The sequence below is a fragment of the Zerene cesonia genome, chromosome 16, assembly GCF_012273895.1.
Source record: "Zerene cesonia ecotype Mississippi chromosome 16, Zerene_cesonia_1.1, whole genome shotgun sequence".
NCBI lineage: Eukaryota > Metazoa > Arthropoda > Insecta > Lepidoptera > Pieridae > Zerene > Zerene cesonia.
In genome coordinates, this window is record NC_052117.1 from 6,138,439 (window position 1) to 6,157,892 (window position 19,454).

Genomic DNA, 19,454 nt, shown 5'->3' on the forward strand with positions numbered 1-19,454 from the left:
AGTAAAAGAACAATAATATGCACAAACTGTTAGGTTTTATAGAAAGAAACATAAATTGTAATTAATGTTTCACAATAACACCCATGTAAGTTATTAAGTTATCTACTCTGGATTAGGCCCCTTTGACGTAATGTATGACGGAATTGCATTACGGTGGTTCTAATTTAACTTATTTTATTAATTTCGATGAGGATAATCAAGAAAGTATGAACAAATAGTATGTAAGTTATAATTAGTTGAAGCATAAATTATTAATTTTAAACGAAAAACCATCTTCATTCCAAATCTCTGTAATTTTTTCATTTATGAGAACAGACTGGAGACTTATCACGGTGCACGAGAGATAGACTTATCTTGCCTGTTAAGAATCGACGCATATATTTCTACGGCAGATTCTGTTTTAGCAAAATCTGTTTAATTTATGGAAGTCATCATCATCATCAGCCCATATATGTTCCCACTGCCGGGACACAGGCCTCCTATGAGGGTTCAGGCCATAATCCACCATGCTGGCCAAGTGCGGGTTGGCAGATGTCACACGTCGTCGAACTTTTTGATTCTTGGACATGCGGTTCCCGGTTTCCCCACGATGTTTTCCTTCACCGTTTTGAGCAGAGGTGATGTTATCCACATGCGCATCAATTTATCTAATTGAAAAATCATTCCTCACGCTGGCCCGGTCTCGAACCTCGACTCCTCGATTTTGAATTCCGATGTTTTCACCATTGAGCCACCATTTTTTTTTTGGAATTCAATAATAATTTTTTTTTAATGTATGTAATGTAATGTTAAAGAATTTTAAATAATGTATCACACAATGCGGGGGATGCGATAGTTAATTAGAACATTTTGACCGAGGCTGGAGTATGGTATTAGTGTAAAGGGTGTCTGTTCTATACATACACATTCAATATTTTCCCTAAAATAAATCAAAGTATTTTGATCTGTAGTTATTATTTAATTACGTATTGGAGAAGAATTTTTTTCCTATTTCCTTAAAATATTTAATAAAATAAATATTAATATTATAACTGTATAGATGGTGAATTATATCAGATAATTTATACGTATAGTGGTATATTAATTACAATTTTGTCTTTACAATATAAAAATATAAGGGTGAAATATAAGGGTGAAATATAAATCCTTAGTTCCCGTGGTCGCGACAACGCCCGTGAACGGCTGGACCGATTTCAAAAATTCTTTCACTATTGGAGAGCGGCTATTACACTGAGTGACATAGGCTATAGCCACCTCTGAAACCGGGGCAAACAACTAGTATAATATAAAATAAAATAATTATATATATGTATAGATGGTCAGGAAAGCCGTTTATCTGACTTAATTATTATTATTTAATTATGTAAATACAAAAATTGTATGTAATACTGACCCCTATACAATCGTAGTACCCTATTATCTAGCGAGCGAATCCCATGGTTTTACCCAATCCCGCTCAATCAATTGTAAGGGTATTTATAGCTAGCTGTGGAAGATACAACACTAATTAACACGCAGCCGTTAAAAGAGAAACACATTACAGTTAGGTATTTGTGTTTTGAAATTATTAAGAATAAAAAATATTTGCAATTCGTTATATTGTGTGGAGGAATAGATATATAAATTTACAGGTTGGATTCAAATTATGTAATAACAGTCTTGCAAGAGAAAAAGTATATGTACATAACTAAAACTATATATTTGTTTTAGTTTCATAAAGAGTTCATTCTACACAAAGTAGCAAAATGGGATATTTTTACATCAAACGTGTGACGAAAAGCGTTATTGAAGGAGTGATCAAGTTTTTAAAAAGGTATGTTTATTTATATTACATTGCACTATTTTGAACATTAAAATATTTTTGAATTAAATTATTTTTGACATTAAATTTTTTTAGAGATGATGTAATTCTGTTCGCACTAAAACAACAGATAATATAAAATCTAGAAGTTAAGCAACCGTTTATACGGTCATACATTGGATGACAAAACTTTAGTAGTTGCTATGCTGAGCTTATTTTTCAGGAACCATTTCATTGATAGCGTATACTTTAAATATACAAAAATTAAAGAAGCCAAATAACCAACAAATTAGTTCCACAATTATGCCTATATATTTATATTACAGAACGTACTTCCTTGATGAACCGCTCATTAAATCATTACAATATTGCACATCGGAAACTGAATATTGTCCTGAATTAGAAGAATACTGCCGGAATGTGCTGTCAGAATTATCAGTGATAGTAACAGACGCTGAAGGAAATATTATAGGTGCCCTAGTAAATACAATTGGTCTTATTCACGATGTAAGTATGTATTTTAACTATTCCGTCGAATATTTGTTCGATCTTTCTGGGGGTTTGAGACAGAATTTAGGTGTAAGCTTAATGAATGATAGATTTTTTTTTTATTTGTGAATGACCAATAAGTGTGTACTTTTTTCGTTGTGTTTTTCATTTGACACTTTGGAATTCTTAAATTAGATAGTTATTTACATATAAGAGAAACAGGAGATCCCTCTCCTTCCCAGGAAATGAGGAAATTATAATTGTAATAATAATTTTTAAGAGCAAAATAATGCTATCATTGCAACATTCCTTTAAAATACAAGTAAATGTGTTGTTATAAATATTTTTATATATTTTAGACTTTCTCTCTTAATAACACTGAAAAAATATAAATTTCGAAATGTTTAAAAACAAGGATACATGCATAATGAACAACATACAATGTATCTAGATCAAAAATATCATGCCTGGAAAAATATTGGAGTATGAATTTGAATTTAATTAATGTCTGATACAAGAACACCACTTAAGTTGTGTAACACCACAATTAATTATTATTTATCTATTTCAGCCAATTGACTATTTATGTAATATAGAGCAATGCGATAATATAAAAGTACAAAAATTCATGAGAGTAATCGCCGGAAGATCGGGAGCAAATTTACAAGAAAAATTTCCTGATGATGATAAATCATTTGACATCATCATCGCGGCTACTGACAAGGCGTGGAGGAATAAGGGAGTTATGAAGAAGCTAATGGAGGAAGCCCAGTAAGAACTTTATAGTAATTGTTCTGTGATTTTTGAACTAATTTAATGTTTAAAAAGGTATTGCCATTCCGCTGATCCAGACGGAATCTGTGAAATTTCATTTCCATTGCTGTAATTTTCTTAAAAATGCGAGAATTTATAGATGTTTGTAACTCTTTCACGCATAATCGTCTGGACAGATTTTAATGATACTTGACAGTACTAAGCAAGTAACTGTTTCTATAGCACATAAGCTATACAAAAAGTTATTTACTAATGTGATAGCCATTTTGTATAGTCGGCCATCTTGATTCAAAAATAACATAGTGTATTTAACTGGTTAAGCCCTTTAATTTGATACCTGTATTTGATGGGGTTGTTCAAAATAGTTAATGTGCCATTTGTGGCGGCCGCCACCTAAATCGCAAGCAAACAGGCTTTTGAAAATCGAAATCAGTCCATCCGTTTGCGACCTACGCCACTGGCAGACACACAGAAAGACATCAACGTCAAACACCTCTCTTTTTGTGTTTGTGGCATAGCTTGTTTATATCATGTAATATAGATTACCAATACCCAAGTCCAAAAGCTAGTCAATGACAACATACAGGCAACGTTTGGTGATAAATTATATTTTCCGATGACTCTAACCACGAAAATACTAGTCAATAATATATTTATACAATTTATGTATAAATATATTCGACAAACGGAAATTACTCTTACACTGATTATTATTATTATAAGGGTTTCTATGGAAATTTTAACCGTAACCGAAACTAACGGATACCCGAAATAAAAATATGTCCGTCACGGGAACCGTAATCCCGGTTATAGAATGGCCATTAAATAAAAAACTAAGATATTGCTCAAAAGTATTTTGTTTTCTGCGCTCCAAAGTCACATATTTGCTTTGTTTCTGTCATTATTAAATTATAATTTTTTTTATTCCGTTCCTTTTGTAATAAAGATATTATATAAAATATGTGCAATGTACATACTGACATTAGACTACTCTAACGCTCTACTGCTAAATCGTTCTATCTTTATTAGGATTTTTACACAGTAGACAGAACGAACAGTATGGGAACTAAGTCCTTTTTTTGAGTGGGGAAATCTTTCATAATATTAATACTTACGGTCCCCGGGGAAAGAGCTGTGAATTATGTTGAATTCCTACAGAATAATACCCCGCTGTGACCTACCATCACCCACCGTCGAGCCGCTTTAGTAAAGTGGTCATGGGAGTGAACCACTGTAACAAGGAATTACAGCATATAACATTATTTGGCCGGACCAAGTAATTTTATTAGGCAACTAAACCGCAAATTATATTCCATAATAATCTAAAAATATTGTGAACGTAATGTGGTTTCCTGTTACTCATTTTAAATGTGTCACGTTGTTATATAGTTCTTACTTGCTGCACCCCGTGCGGTTTGATTTTTGAATATTTACAATTATTACACATCCTGATACAAACAGAAACAAATCCAACAAACGGCAATCATTACTTTTCATCAGGTGACCCGCCTGCCCATTTACCTCCTTCGCGTCTCACAACAAATAAAACAATTGTGACCACGCCAAATTAACGAAACATTCATAATTTTCAGAAAAATAGCACAAGAACATGGCATCAGATTGATCAGGATAGACACATCTAGCTTCTACTCGGCCAGAGCTGCGGAAAACCAAGGCTTTACGTGCATCTATGAGAGACGTTACGCAGATATTAAAATGAATGGCGAACCAATCGTCGTGCCGGAGCCCCCGCACACTATGGACAAAGTTTTTATAAAAGAACTACTAAATGTAAAAAACGACGTTACGAATTCAGAATTTTCCATAGTTTTTGGGCAAAATGTCTGATCCTGATAGTTCCTAAATTGTATGCAGTTTATAAGTACCTGAAACGTGCTATAATAAAATGAGAAAAACCATTATTTTATTTTAGTATATTATATATAAACCCGTAACCTTGCTTAAAGCGATTAAGGTATTTAAATACTTCAATGCAGGCAAAGCATTGGCAGACCCTACCTTTGTAAATGTTCATGGGCGGTGGTGATCGCTTACCGAACGTTGGCGTACCACCAGCTCAGATGCACGCCATGACATTAAAAAAGGTTACAAACACAAAAAACACAGTTAAATTGATAACCTCCGAAAAATTATTACAGCGTATCAAAGAGAAATACTGAACACATAAATTTTAAACTTAACTTAAAGTTAAACTGTTATTCAAGGTCCTCGTTTTTCAGTTCAGAAATTAGTAATCATCATTACAACATACTCATATTAGTATACATCATTATAAAACAAAGTCACATTCTCTATCTCTATATTCTAAAATCTTTAAAACTGCGCAACGGATTTTGATGGGCATTTTTTCAATAGATATAGATTATATTGAAGGGGAAGGTTTATATGTATAATAACATCTATTAAACTGCTCCGAATTTAACGTGTGCGTAGCCGCGAGCAAATGCTAGTAACATATAAATCACAGCCCACAGTTGATAAGCTGCAGGCGGAAAATCGGTATGAAAATATGTTAACATCATCAATATTTGGCATTTTGAAACATTATTATTAACAAAGAAATATTGTTCCAAACAAATGGCACGTTCTATTTTTATACATTTAATAATATAAAGTAAAGCTAATAACATAAATTTATTATTAATATTGTACTCCTGTTATTAATAACTGAGCAAATTTTAGTATCGTGTTTTTTGCAATATCCTCGGGTGCTGAGTAATAGTAAATATCGAACATACATTTAAATATTCCTCAACCATATGAAAAAAGTAAGAAGTTAGATTTATAGTAATTAATGTTTTTAAATTTTATAGTATTAGTCTGTGAATGATGTGAACTCTTGCAATTCCCATACACCCCATACAAACAAACGCGGATAAAGAAATGACTTAATTTTAAAAACTGTTATGAAATGGTATTGGAAATAGAATAGTTTATGTGATTAGTCAAATATTATAAAGAAAAGAAGTTTATTCAGATGTGTTTTTTGGGTTTTTTTAGGGGACAATCTCCATAGTTATTGAATGAATTCGAATATTCTTTCATTATGTAATTACTTATATGACTAATGAATGACACAAAGTCGTTTTTATTTTGTTTGTGACTAAAGCGTATGTCTCAATATGAAATACGTTGAAACAGAGCAATGAATTCTTTATTATGTATATCATTTTCCTCTTCATATTTCGAAGACCTTTTGTCATTTTTAATATGTTTTTTCAACTTTATGCGATAATAATACAAACATACATAGTTCGTAAAACATTATCCTCTAATAATAAAATAATTATTTGTTTAAATCAATTAAATAGAAAGTATCAAAAGAAATGATTTTTCTTTTTTAATAAGCTGATGCTCAGCTTCTTTCTTCATAGTTACGTTAGGACCAATGGATTCTGTGTGCAAAAAAATTTGTACTACTTGCGTTGTAGTGACATAAGCATATAACCTCGATAATTTAGATATTTAATCTGCCATTTCTTATAGAATCCTAACTAATAATAATTTACGAATGCTAAGCCTCTCTGATATGAGTTTTATAAAAGCACTATTATATTGTCGCCGCTCACCACCCTACAGACAAACATAATGAATAATGAATAATGAATAATATTAAAATGAGCCTCGATTTAATATAAACAACAATGTCTTGCAATTTTCAACGCTTGCAAAATGCATAGTTTTGATTGGAATTTAAAATTATAATCAATGATAGGTATCTTAGCCTATCTGTTCGAGTGTGACTGTATTTATTATTTATGTAAATAGATATAGATTATACAAGGATATACTTGATAACAACTTGATACATAATGTCACATTTCGAAAGGTCTTTTTCTTCTTCAATTTATACTTAGGAGCAAATAGGAATTGTAATACAATGTCTAATAATTAAAAAGGAGTAAATATAAAGATAATCATTAATACATCCTTCAGCAAATACATATGTTATCTATTCTACTATGAAACATATTTAGGTTTTTTCAGCATCTCGCGTTTTCATATATAACAATAGATTTTATATTCCATATCAGTCAAATGTTGGTAAGCTGGGATAGACGTTATGATATATTATTAATTTGTTCTTCGAGCATGACATACCCAATGAATTATTATACTTGTAATTAAATAATAAAAAAGTCTCAGAGGGGAAATACAAAGCAATAATATTCACAGGGTCCAAGGGGAGAATGGTGGAAACAGATGCTACAAAATATACAGGATTTCCCGCTGATGGTGTAGTCAAAGAAAACATTCCATTATTTTAATATGTACGTACGTACGTACGAGTATATAAAGCAGTAAACACCAACATAATAAACGAGCTAAATACAGTTTAGTTTGGCTCAATGTATTTGATAACTACCGAATCACAGCTGGTTTGAATGATTTAAAAAGAAAATAAAAAACTGCATTCAAGTATATACCAAAATTAAATTTTATTGGAATAAAAGCATAGGGTGTAATATAAACAAATTTTTGTTTGTTCCATTTCCTCAATAACGGTATGTTTTATTTGAGTAAAATTTTCTATCTTCATTCTTCAGTATTAGAATTTCTTTGCCTTCATGTGATAATAAATATAATACATTTTTACCCCATATGTGTATATATATTGCATATTCCCATATTTTTCAATTAGGAGGAGATTTAAATTACCACTCCTTATTTAATGTGATAGGTACATAACGCCAAATAATTCATGGTTTCGCTTCGTATCATAAAAAACTCTCCTTTTACTCTACTACTCGCTGTTAATTAAATGATATACCTACATCAAGTAACAATATGCACCGGTACATCACTCGAGAACTTTGCAACATTTTTCATCTCTGGGACTTAAGTACTTCTCGCCACGAACGCAACCATCTCCACAGAAACTTAATGCCTCAACTTCCACAGAAGACTGGAAACAGCATATGAATGCTACTGCGTTTCCTACGGTAATAGGGGGAGATGAGACCTGATTTCTTTACCTTACCCCTCTCAATCAAATCTTTTATTCCCTTTGTGAATCCTTATACATATACAGAGTATACTTATCATTATACAGTCGTTGATGGTGGTTACAAAATATTCCCAATAAATTTCAAAATAGAAATCCATCCGTTTACTATAATAGTCATTACTGTGACGAATCTTTTAACACCCCACGTCTACCATAAACACCACACCCCGAACACCACTTGAATAGAAGCCACTATCATCAAAATCAGGCAAAGCATAGTCAACGTGATTTCCGATAAAGCCATGACTCTCGACATAAATTCTCATATATATATCACGATGAATGTTTACGCATAATACCAGTCTGTCCAGTCGGTTCGAGCATTCAGTGCTACCGGTTGCTGCCAAAATTAAACACGCGAATACAAATAAAAAGTTTATGAATATTTTGATCTAGAAATCAGCCAGTTATACTATAAATAGATAAGTGGAAATTGTATAAGCGATAATACTGTGAGTATACGTTTATCTTAAAACAAGTAGGGCGATAAAATAAGCAACAGTTTTTAACAATTTTTAAGTTCATAACATCGATCAACAAGATATTGTGTATGACGATTTTATGGGTAAGTGATATCTAATAAATGATAATATATCGGGTCATTATGTATTATTTTTCTCATGCATTTAGATGCATTAGTATAGATTAGAACATAATTTACGCATAATTAACTAACTTTTTAAGCCTTCGAACTTGTTTATGCGATTCTCTATATAAATAATGCATACTTTTTATCATAGAAATAAAACATTACTTGCGAAAAACTCTAAATATGTGACTCAATGCTAGTTTGTTAGTTTCTTTAATTCTTCTCTTTACTTTTTTCATACTCGTAAAACAAATTCGTACAAAATATTTCAATCTTTTTTTTCGATATCACAGCTTACATGCGTAGAATTTTTCATTCATTCAAGATATAAATTAGATAATATGCAAATATATTTAGGCTTTTTATTTTTAATTTTCGCAATTAGAAAATATTTTGACACGGTTTTTGATACAGTTTCATTATCTATGCTTTTTTGTTTGTCGGATTCGATAAGCGTGCAATATTATAACAAAAACAAACATACTTAGTACATATTGACAAGGTTAACGTTAATATTTACGGCTAACACGTGAATACTTGGTTTTGGAATTATAAAAACATATTAGTATTCACGTTGTAAGACTATCACATGTATGTCTATCGTAGTTTTAACCTTGAAAACTATTTTTGATGCTAGTTCATAATATGATGTTTTTTACAGTGAAAATAGAGTTTAACTCTCCGAAGAAATTTGTTGGAAAATCAAATATTAATTATGTCCAACTATACTATTGGTCGTATAGTGGAAGAAGATACGGAGGAAGTTATGAAAGTATTAAAACGGTAAGTTATGATACTAGTTTTACGAATACCTCGGCATAGTTTTAATTATAATATATGAAAATTAAATGTAAATTAATCGAAATACTAATAAACTTTACCCAATATTTTGAATCATAATTTCAACAGATAATCAATAATAATAAAGTTTTGTTACAATTACTTTTTAATAATAGAATATTTTCTGAATTTTTTAACAATTTGCCACCATTTAGCGCCTAGACCGAGATTCTCTGATCTTTCGCTCTACCCAAGATTTGTTACGGGTTTTATATTTATTGACATTTCACATCTAAAATGTCATGAAATTTGCTATAGCTAATTAATGTAGGTCTTACAAAAACTCGATGATATTGTCGGTAATAGAACTACTTATTATTATTAGAGACAATGTTTGTGTATCACTAAAAACGGTTAATTAAAACATCCTGTGATGAAATGATATATATATTTTTATACTCTATACTTCATTAGAACCAGCATGGGGCACGTTACTCTTCATGGCATTTAGCTATTAGTATTAAAACAAACCAATGTTTGGTTTATATAGAAATAACAAAAACAGTAATTTAAAGGTGTTGTTTATAGTGTAGGAAAGTTTGTTGGTGATACCACAGATAACATAATTCTATACTAGACAACCATTATTTTTTTTATTAATCTCGTCATCATATAAACAAACGCCAGTACCGTAATCAGGCAATTTTAATTTATTAAATAAAATACGTTAAAGCAGAACAAATATCTAGTATCGATAGATGGATAAATGATATGTAGGTACCTAAAAGTCGACTTTTATTCTTACAGCAACTTTTTTATCGACGAACCGCTGAACAAAAAACTTCAGTACTGCACTTCAGTGGACGACGATTGCCCTGATTTGGACGAATATTGCAGATCCACTCTACCGGGGATATCATTTAAGGCCATAGATGCTGATGGGAAAATTATTGGAGTTCTTATTAATGGAATCAGTGCTGTCGACTTTGTAAGTAATGTGATATTATTTACAAAGATATACATACATAGACTATAGGAGGAAATCATTTTTCAATTGGCTAAGTACTTTCTGTGATTGACGTGTTCCGACAAACAAACTTTCTAACTTTTTATTATTAGTAAAGATACAAATACTAAAAAAATCAAGGAGGAAGGAAGGAGGAAGAAGAAAAGTTAACCGTAAACAATAAACTGTAACCGATATGAGAAATTTTGAAAATGCTATAAAACTAAAAATTAAATGTAACCGATATGGTTAATATCATCAATTCACGTGGTTGTGGTCTTTTATGAGGATTCTATCATAATTAGACCTCTCAAGGCCTACGCTTCGCATGTTTTAATAACATTAAAAAATAATTTAAATGGTCATATAACTAATACTTGAAATTTTTCACAACCATATTTTCACTCGGTTGCGCGAGCTATAGATTACGTTTATTCCAGAGTGTTAAAAAGTATCCCATATACATTTGGTATTTATTTTACAGCCAATAGACTACGAATCAATGATAAAAAACTGCGAGAACCCAAAATTCAAGAAGATCCTCCATATTCTGCTTATACGGGAGCAAAACGCACACCTTGCTACAAGATACCCGAACGAAAAAAAATTATTCGAAGTGAAACTAGCAGCGACCGATTCCAATTGGAGGAATAAGGGAATTATGAATAAACTAATGGAAGAAGCAGAGTAAGTATAAAAAAAGAAAAAACATTTATTTGACGAAACAAGTAACACGAAACACACGCTATGACAAGAAACACGAAATACACAGAAAAAATAAAACAATAACATAAAACAATTAAAGTGTGTAATAATAGTGTGTCCCACAGTACCGCCAAAGAGGATCTAGTTCCACTTTATCGTGAAATATAGAAAATATGCTATAACATGACTCAAAACTGCTTACCAGTTTCAATAATTTATGAAACGTTAACAAAGCTAGTTTCTTACTACATATAATATTATATTTAATAATAACCTGCATACCTATTAGTAGTTAGGTACCATTGTTGCGTGTTGCAATTAGCAGAAATCTTACTTTATACAAACGATTTCCTCGTAGACGCGGTAAAACCTGCTAAATACCTAGAGCATGAATAATACAATTATCACATTGTTAAATAATTGGCAATTTCACGATGACCAAGCAAAAAAAGGGCATAGCTTATCATCTTATATTCTCCCAAGCCATATACCATTATGTTATGGTTAAGAATATCCTATAATATTCCATAGAGCGGGTACATGATATGTAGATACCAGGCTTAACTTCTATAAAAATGTATAATTATTTGAATATTTAATTTTTAGTTTTTATAGCACTGAAATGCTTTATAAATTAGAAATTTTGAAAGAATAGAAAAAATTTGATCACGAGGCAGGATTCGAACCTGCGTATCTTGCCTAACCGTAGCAACGCCTAGCCTCTCGGCCACCCGTGATCCTGCCACAGTAATCGAATTTCTTCTATTCTTTCGGTTTCATGTGCCTAAGGGATGCCTCAGCATGCATTCAGGTGCCTATTTGAATATTTCTAGCCTCTCATGTTGAAAATAACCTACATATCTACATACCCATACCTACGCACCTATTCATAAATGGTCTTGTTAATTATTGCACTCGAAAGAGCACTTATATTAATGAATAGGTACTTACTATAAATATTATATACGTACCTTTATTGTATTTTGTTATCTGTGGTATCTATCTTATCTATAATCGCTTAGAAGAGTTCAGATGTTTTTAAATTGCATTGTTTAATAATTTCGTAAAATCTATTTAATATATTCTTTGATTCTTATAATTGGTTGCTTTATCAAAGATTGATCGGGAATATGGAGCAATTTTTTAACTTTATATCTTCATTGTAATGGTTTAGACAAGAACTTATTTCCGGTTAAGACGGAGTTGGTTTAGTAATTTCAATTTTGTGATAAAAAAGTAACTATTTGAAAAAATATAAACGTATTGATTTTATCGCGATGTGTTTTTACTCTCGATCTCATATACCTAAATAGATTCGCCTATCTAATGCTGCTCTAACGAAAAAAATATTTTAAATAATCTAGAGATCTCTATTATTTTCGCTAAAATACGTTTCTTAAACTGTGTTTAATTGTTATCACTAACTAAAAAAATAAATCGTAAATTTCAGAAAATCGGCAAGGGACCTAGGAATCAGATTATTACGTATCGACACCTCCAGCGCATACTCTGCTAAAGCTGCAGAAAAATTTGGTTTCACCTGCCTCTACAAAAGGGCGTATACGGATATCAAATTGCCCGGTGAAAGTGAGCCCATTATTGTACCTGATCCACCACATGTTGTGGATAGAGTATTTATTAAGGAATTGTTTTAGTTCTTCAAGTACTTATACTCACAACATAATATTATTAAGCTGTAACATATTTAGAAAATATTGTTATTTATTTTGAACTCTTGAGATATATAAACCCAGTGGTAAGGATCATTGTATTTATGTTACATACTGAGTTACCTATCTGTAATATTTCTAACAGTAAGGCTCCGCAGTCCGCCATAGACCGTAGACCGTTGACACCGAAAATGTCAACGGTCAATCGTTAACTGACCAATTTGAGCCTTGACTATCGATATTCTCACATTTACTGTGCAAAAAGTTCGAAATGAATAGAGAACCAACTTGCAGGTCTTATCTTAGTTTATATCAGTGACATAAAGGGACCTTTAGGTTAAGGCCCCATTGCAATTTTTACCACAAGCGGAAAACCGCAAAACCGAGATACTGCCCTCGATTTTATCAATTTGAAAATGGAATTCAAGAGAATACAGCTGTTATGTATTAGTTATAGAGTGTATGTGTTGTTGTTTATATATTAAAAGCAGAAAAGAAACGTGATCAAAAATTTACGACAATGGGTCCAATTTCCAACCACTAGTTAGTGGACTTGATGCTTTTATTCATAAAAAATATAGCTAATATGAGATTATGAAACTGAAACCAAACTGGGAAGTCAAGTTCTATGATGATTGTTTGTAAATATATTTAAATGTCCGGTACATTTTTATTATTATTTTTTATTATAATTGGCTATTGGTGTAAGAATAATAAAAAAAAATTTAACAGAGATTAAACAGATTGTAAATGTAAAGGTTGTTTTCTACCTCCAACGTCAGTTATTGTGACGATTTATTTTCTATAAAGCATTAAATAAAAAAAATTGGAACAAATTTGAAGAAATATTATATCTTGTATATATACATACAAATATACGAATGAAGAATGATGAATGAATGAATTAATAGAATTATATTTCAAACATTGCATTACATTGTATAAAGTTTATTTAGTATGAAATGTACCTTGTAGTTCATCATGATGTGATATAATAAAAAAGAGAATTAATTTAACTACTTTATTTACACAGCTAATAAAATATGTACAAAAATAAATTGAGGTAGTTAATAACCACAAAATCTTTATGTATTTTTTCTTCTAATTTTTGTGTTAATTTTTTCTAAAAATTTTCTATTACTAGTCACTGCATTTTTTTTATTTAACGTATTTTTAATTGATTTTATTACAAAATCAAGTATGTAAATATATTTTTTTAATCTGAATTATTTAACAATTTATCATAAATCTACATAATAAATAAATTGTAATATCAAAGTTGCATATAAAAACTGAATTTATGTCATACAATCATTTGAAGTCGAGTTATACAATATTTTTAGCGTAATTTATTCACAAATAGCAATTGCCTCATGATGTATCAAACTATATTATTGCAGTTTTCAATTATTACTGACAAAATTCATCTCTTTCAAAACAATTGCGCTATTTTATCACTAAAGCAGTATCGTCTTCTGCACTCTGTGTCATATCCTTGTCAAATAACTTCTCATCAAGCCAGTCAAAAATAAATAACACATATCATTTGTGAGCAATTCTCTATCGGGACTTAGTGGCCTCCGCACCAACACCAACACACGTATCTATGTATTCTATGAGATATACGTTTTTATTTTTTCTCATTGGCAAGTGCTTGACCTAAAGACGCCGTTGCGACTGTGGGATTAGCTGCATTGACTATTTTCTCTAATAATGCCCTTGTTTGCATCTGAAAAATCAATATGAACAATTAATTAATCATATGAATACCGCTTCATAATAGATTTTTTTCTAAATTTAAATTTAAATCTTTCAAATTTCTTGTATGTGACCTACCTCTCAGTCCTTTGAAATATACATATATTTTTCCAAGTCTTGAATTCAATAAATAGGATCTATCTATCTAGAAAATATAGAAGATTACCTTTCCACCCACGCAGTCAAAGGAAAAGATACAGTGGTGGGCTTTACCCACATAATTTCCAATCCAATGAGATTTCCGGGATGAAAACTATCAATGTACCTTCTCGTGTCTAAAACTACCTTTTTGTCAAATTACGTCGAAGTCAGTACAGTGGTTCAGGCGTGAAGAAGAGACAGACAGACAGACAGACTTCCGTATATGTATAATACTAGGGTTGTAATACTAACATCATTAGTCTTTCCTTCAGCATTGGCGCGAACCTTGTCTAACTCTTCAGCTAGCATCATCGACTTTTCCTGTGTCCTTCTGCGATGGACGACATAGGATTGTCTGAAAAAAACAAAACCGTGAATAAATATAATTTGAATAAAACACATGCAAAATTTTAACACAATAATATCATATATTAATTATGTAAGCGCATGTTTAATTTAATTAATTTATGGTTTTTTTAAAGATGAAGTTTTATTGTTTTAATGACTTTTTTTTTAATGTAATCGTCGGCAATGGAGCTGGTGGGTCGCCTGATGGTAAGCGCTACCACCGCCCATGGGTACTCGCCTCTTTGCCTGTCTGTCTGTCTCTTCTTCACGCCTACACCACTGAACCAATTGCATGAAATTTGAGATCCGAGAGTGTGCATAGAATATGATAGTTTGGATCCTAGAAGTCCCATGGGAAAGGGAACAATTTGGAAAAAATACCTCGAATCTGTTTATCTTTTCATATACCATGCGCAGCAAGCTACAGGCGGAATGATAGTATAAAAAAATAATTCTTGCAACGTGTTTAAATGTATTTTTCATGAAATCCTACTAATCCTACTAATTCTATAAATGCGAAAGTTTTTAAGGATGTGTGTGTTTGTTGCTCTTTCACGCAAAGTCTGCTGAACCGATTGCAATGACATTTGGTACGTAGACAGCTGGACAACTGGAATAACATATAGGCAAGTTTTTATCCCGATATTCCTACGGGATACGGACTTACGCGGGTGAAACCGCGGGGCGCAGCCAGTACATTATAATTATACAAAATGTAATGACATTTTAAAAACTAATCTATCGTTCGTCTGAAGTATACATAGTTAAAGCGAGAGAGAAGGATCCTGCATACTGTGCCGTATACATGTGCGAAACAGAAGCATGAAGTATGTGAAGTATATGAAGCTATCGCTTTAAAAGTTATCATGCCTCTAGATACTAAAATACTATACCTTATAATAAAAACTTGCAATAATGTTCCGATTAAGGCAAAACTAAAACAAATTAGTATTATTGCAACATTGGGTAGTTTCTTAACACCCTTCACTCCATAGTAATCAGTGTTTGTGTTCTTGGATTGCTTTGGTGGATCATGAAATGGATTCTTCCTGAAACTTAAATACATAGAACTGTTTAGTTTAACTATAATTTATAATAATGATTAGTATCCTATAATTTTGTTTGTAATGCTTTATTAGAAAGATGAGAAAGAACATTTTGGGAAACAAATGAGAAAAATATGTTTGTAACATATTCACACAAAAAGTACTAGACTAATTTCAAAAATTCTTTCACCAATTAATAATAATACGGGCTCGTTTTCCGCAACTCGACGTCAAGCGCCTATTTTGCGTGAAAGAAAAGGAGGGGGTAGCCAGTCAAAGCTGGAACCATCCCAGCTCCTCCATGAAGCTAAGCAGCTTGTGAGGGCTGCTGAAAACCTCAGGGAGGGACCTAGGACAACCCAAATGCCTTGCCCTGTACTCCGCAACCGCCGTGCATTCCATGATCACGTGGGCTGCCGTTTCTTCAGTCGTCATGCACGCTCTACATAACGGACTGTGAATTCTTTCACCATTTGATAGCTGTATCTTCACTGAGCGCTTTAGCTTTAGCAGATTATAACGCCTCATCCACACTGGGACAGTTTTCTCGTAAAAAGAAAACTACTAGGGTCGTGTATATAGGGAAATATATATATATATGAAGGCCATCCTCAAGTTGGGTATGGCAGATGCTGTACATCTCTTTTGACTGATTGATTCTCTTTATGGACAAGTAGATGATCGGCCTGTGCCTTGTGTATCTTGTCAGACCAAGACATTTTCTGCCTGTGAGTCCCCATTAGGAGTCAAACCTAGGAACCGTTGGTTCTATGCTTATGCATTAACCACTGTACCGAGGAGGTGGCTAATGCGTTACATATATGTAATAGTGGGATGTTGCTAGTAGAATGTTAATGATAAATTTTATCCTTGATATGAAATCTAATTTATCAGTGTTCTATTAGACTATTTTTTATGAACAGTTACAAAAGTATAGCAAAAAAGCAGACCTCCTGTGAGGGTTTCAGCCATAATCCACTGTAGAATGACGGCTCATATCACATGCTATTGTGTGTGTGTATGTCTGTCTGTGACATTGTAGACAAGAACGGTAGAAATAATTTTGATTTTAATATTTTTTCTTTTTTTATAATATTATAAATTATTTCAAATTGTTATTGTATACATAATATGTATATTAGCTGACACAGCATTAATTTTTCTGGGAAAACTGACTCTGACAGTTCTCTTATCAGTATATACCCAAAGATAATTTTTTAAAACTAAATAAGATATACTTATCATAAATTAAGATATGAGATAAAAAGAAAGTGTTTTGACTAATACCTTGCTAATGTTTACTTACTTGTGAGGTGTATGTGTTTTGTATACATAGGACGCACTCTGTGCTCCAACATCCATCACATGGTCGTAATTGGCTCTGCTGCTTGGCTTGCTCAGAATATTGTACGCTTCCACGATTTGTACAAACTTGCCTTGCGCCTTCGCATCTTTATTTTTATCTGGGTGATACTGAAATTTTAATGAATTTGGTGAAAATCAAATTCAGGTGTTTCTATTATATTCATCAAACTTTAGTTTACTAAACATAAACTAAAAATAATATGAAATATAAGTATATAATAATAATGAAGACGTAAATATGTTGTTTTTTTGCTGGTGTGTCTCCATTTATAAGTGACCAGCATAGCAGAGGCCTTGTGCAAATGGATTTGAATGATTGCCAACTTTAATGGGTCAGGAATAAGGAAAGTTTTGATTGTGGTGACAATGGTAAGGGAAGAATCCAAATAATACAGGCCTCAAGCAATTACTACCTCATTGGATGTGAATAATCTTTGATCTAAGTTCCAATCACTATCCAATGCTATTACAAAAACAAATACTGACAAAGCCTCCAGAAATAGTTGTTGAAGTTAACTATTTGGAATCAAGATTCATACCAGCAAAAGAAAGGAAATTGTTTTTAAAAGCATACATCTATGCTCAATCTGGATCTATTTACTATTATATAATATATTATATTTACTTTTATTATAAAAAAAAGATAGGACTCCCAGTATACCACTCCACTGATTGTTTTGTGTAGAATAAAGAACAAATAAATAAGTTGAGAATCAACATAGTTGTTGCCAGTAAAAGAAGTGAAATGTATCACAATCTGGGCTTCAGATGGTTCTCTGTATTATAGTATATCTCACAAATATGTAGTGTTTATTAGTTCGAATTGCCTTACTTGGAATCCAATTATTATCATTTTTTACTACTGTTATGAAAAGTGTAAGGTAGCAAAAGATACATAATATTTTTAATAATTATTTGCCCTCAGTTGATTTTTTATCATATTTTACATTGATTTCAAGTTTATCTCGGGTCTTAGTCTAGAAATAGTAATAGGTCAACAATCCCCAAGGGTCAAATGAAAGTGAAGCTTCTTTTTAAGGATTTTAAGAATAAATTGATATTGTATACAAACCTTATAAAAGCATAATACATAAATAACTTACCTCTTTGCTCATTTGTATAAATGCATCTTTTATTTCCTTATCTGTGCAGTTTTTCTTTAAATTAAGGACTTCATAGTGGGATTTTCTATTTTTACTAAAATTAAAACAAAATTAGGTAGGATATTATGTAGTTTCCACTTATCACATAAACATTTTTCAAATTATCAAACCTGTATAATCGTATAAATGAACATATTGAATTAAAGTTATTATTGCGTTTTAAAAAATACATAACGATTTTGTTAATCAAAATGTAAAATGAATTATAACATATTTGTTGTTTTGGCAATTTCCATTTTCTGAAGACAATTGACAATTTGACAAACTTTCACTGTCATATGTCAATGTCAACAGATAAAAGAAATCGGTATTAATAAATTAATAAAGATAAAAGAAGTAAATATATAAATTAATAAAGATAAAGCATGAACTAATTTTGTCAAATCGGCTAATTGACAACGAAAAAAAAAATTATAAGCTACATGCATAATTTTTTTTAATTTATTTTCTCTCAACCATACAACCTATGGTGCTATTAACAGCACCATAGGTTATATTTTAATACACATAGCAGAGCATAAACATGCTATACATGAATGCTTATTTGTAATTCAGGTGATAATAAAATTTTTTCAACGCAGGTTCACCGGCCAGATTGCTCTTAAAGGATGCAGCATGAGGTTTTAAGAGTTGTACAAAGTAAAAGCAAACTACCCGGAAATTTCATTAACAGAAAAATAAATAATAAGCACATATTTTTTTTGCATTTTTAGTGAAAATTATTTAAAACTGTCTAGCTACATAAGTTAGATGTAGAATATAAAACTTTAGAAAACGACAGTAGAAGATA

At 31.5% G+C, this 19,454-nt stretch overlaps 3 protein-coding genes across 5 annotated transcripts; 2 read left to right on the forward strand and 1 right to left on the reverse strand.

The window, feature by feature from the left end:
- Positions 1–1,490: 1,490 nt before the first annotated feature.
- LOC119832777 (dopamine N-acetyltransferase-like) lies at positions 1,491–4,926 on the forward strand. Of its 2 annotated transcripts, none has more exons than XM_038356530.1 (5): positions 1,491–1,547; positions 1,711–1,813; positions 2,128–2,308; positions 2,862–3,061; positions 4,657–4,926. In XM_038356530.1, exons 2-5 carry the CDS (start codon positions 1,746–1,748, stop codon positions 4,910–4,912), a joined length of 705 nt encoding a protein of 234 aa, XP_038212458.1. In that variant the 5' UTR covers positions 1,491–1,547; positions 1,711–1,745; the 3' UTR covers positions 4,913–4,926. The 2 variants fall into 2 exon arrangements, with proteins under 2 accessions (XP_038212458.1, XP_038212456.1); XM_038356528.1 differs by having other exon boundaries at positions 1,509–1,631.
- A 3,457-nt stretch (positions 4,927–8,383) lies between these two features.
- Positions 8,384–13,645, forward strand: LOC119832779 (dopamine N-acetyltransferase-like). 2 transcript variants are annotated; one of them, XM_038356533.1, is made up of 5 exons: positions 8,384–8,658; positions 9,344–9,465; positions 10,270–10,450; positions 10,953–11,155; positions 12,624–13,645. In XM_038356533.1, the coding sequence occupies exons 2-5, from the start codon at positions 9,398–9,400 to the stop codon at positions 12,826–12,828; spliced, it is 657 nt and encodes a 218-aa protein (XP_038212461.1). In that variant the 5' UTR covers positions 8,384–8,658; positions 9,344–9,397; the 3' UTR covers positions 12,829–13,645. The 2 variants fall into 2 exon arrangements, with proteins under 2 accessions (XP_038212461.1, XP_038212460.1); XM_038356532.1 differs by having other exon boundaries at positions 8,384–8,545.
- Positions 13,646–13,746: 101 nt separating this feature from the next.
- On the reverse strand, positions 13,747–18,905 carry LOC119832778 (dnaJ-like protein 60). The gene is made up of 6 exons (XM_038356531.1): positions 18,775–18,905; positions 18,605–18,698; positions 17,443–17,609; positions 15,984–16,145; positions 14,995–15,097; positions 13,747–14,572 (listed from the first exon to the last, which is right to left on the reverse strand). Exons 1-6 carry the CDS (start codon positions 18,834–18,836, stop codon positions 14,474–14,476), a joined length of 687 nt encoding a protein of 228 aa, XP_038212459.1. The 5' UTR covers positions 18,837–18,905; the 3' UTR covers positions 13,747–14,473.
- Positions 18,906–19,454: the final 549 nt, after the last annotated feature.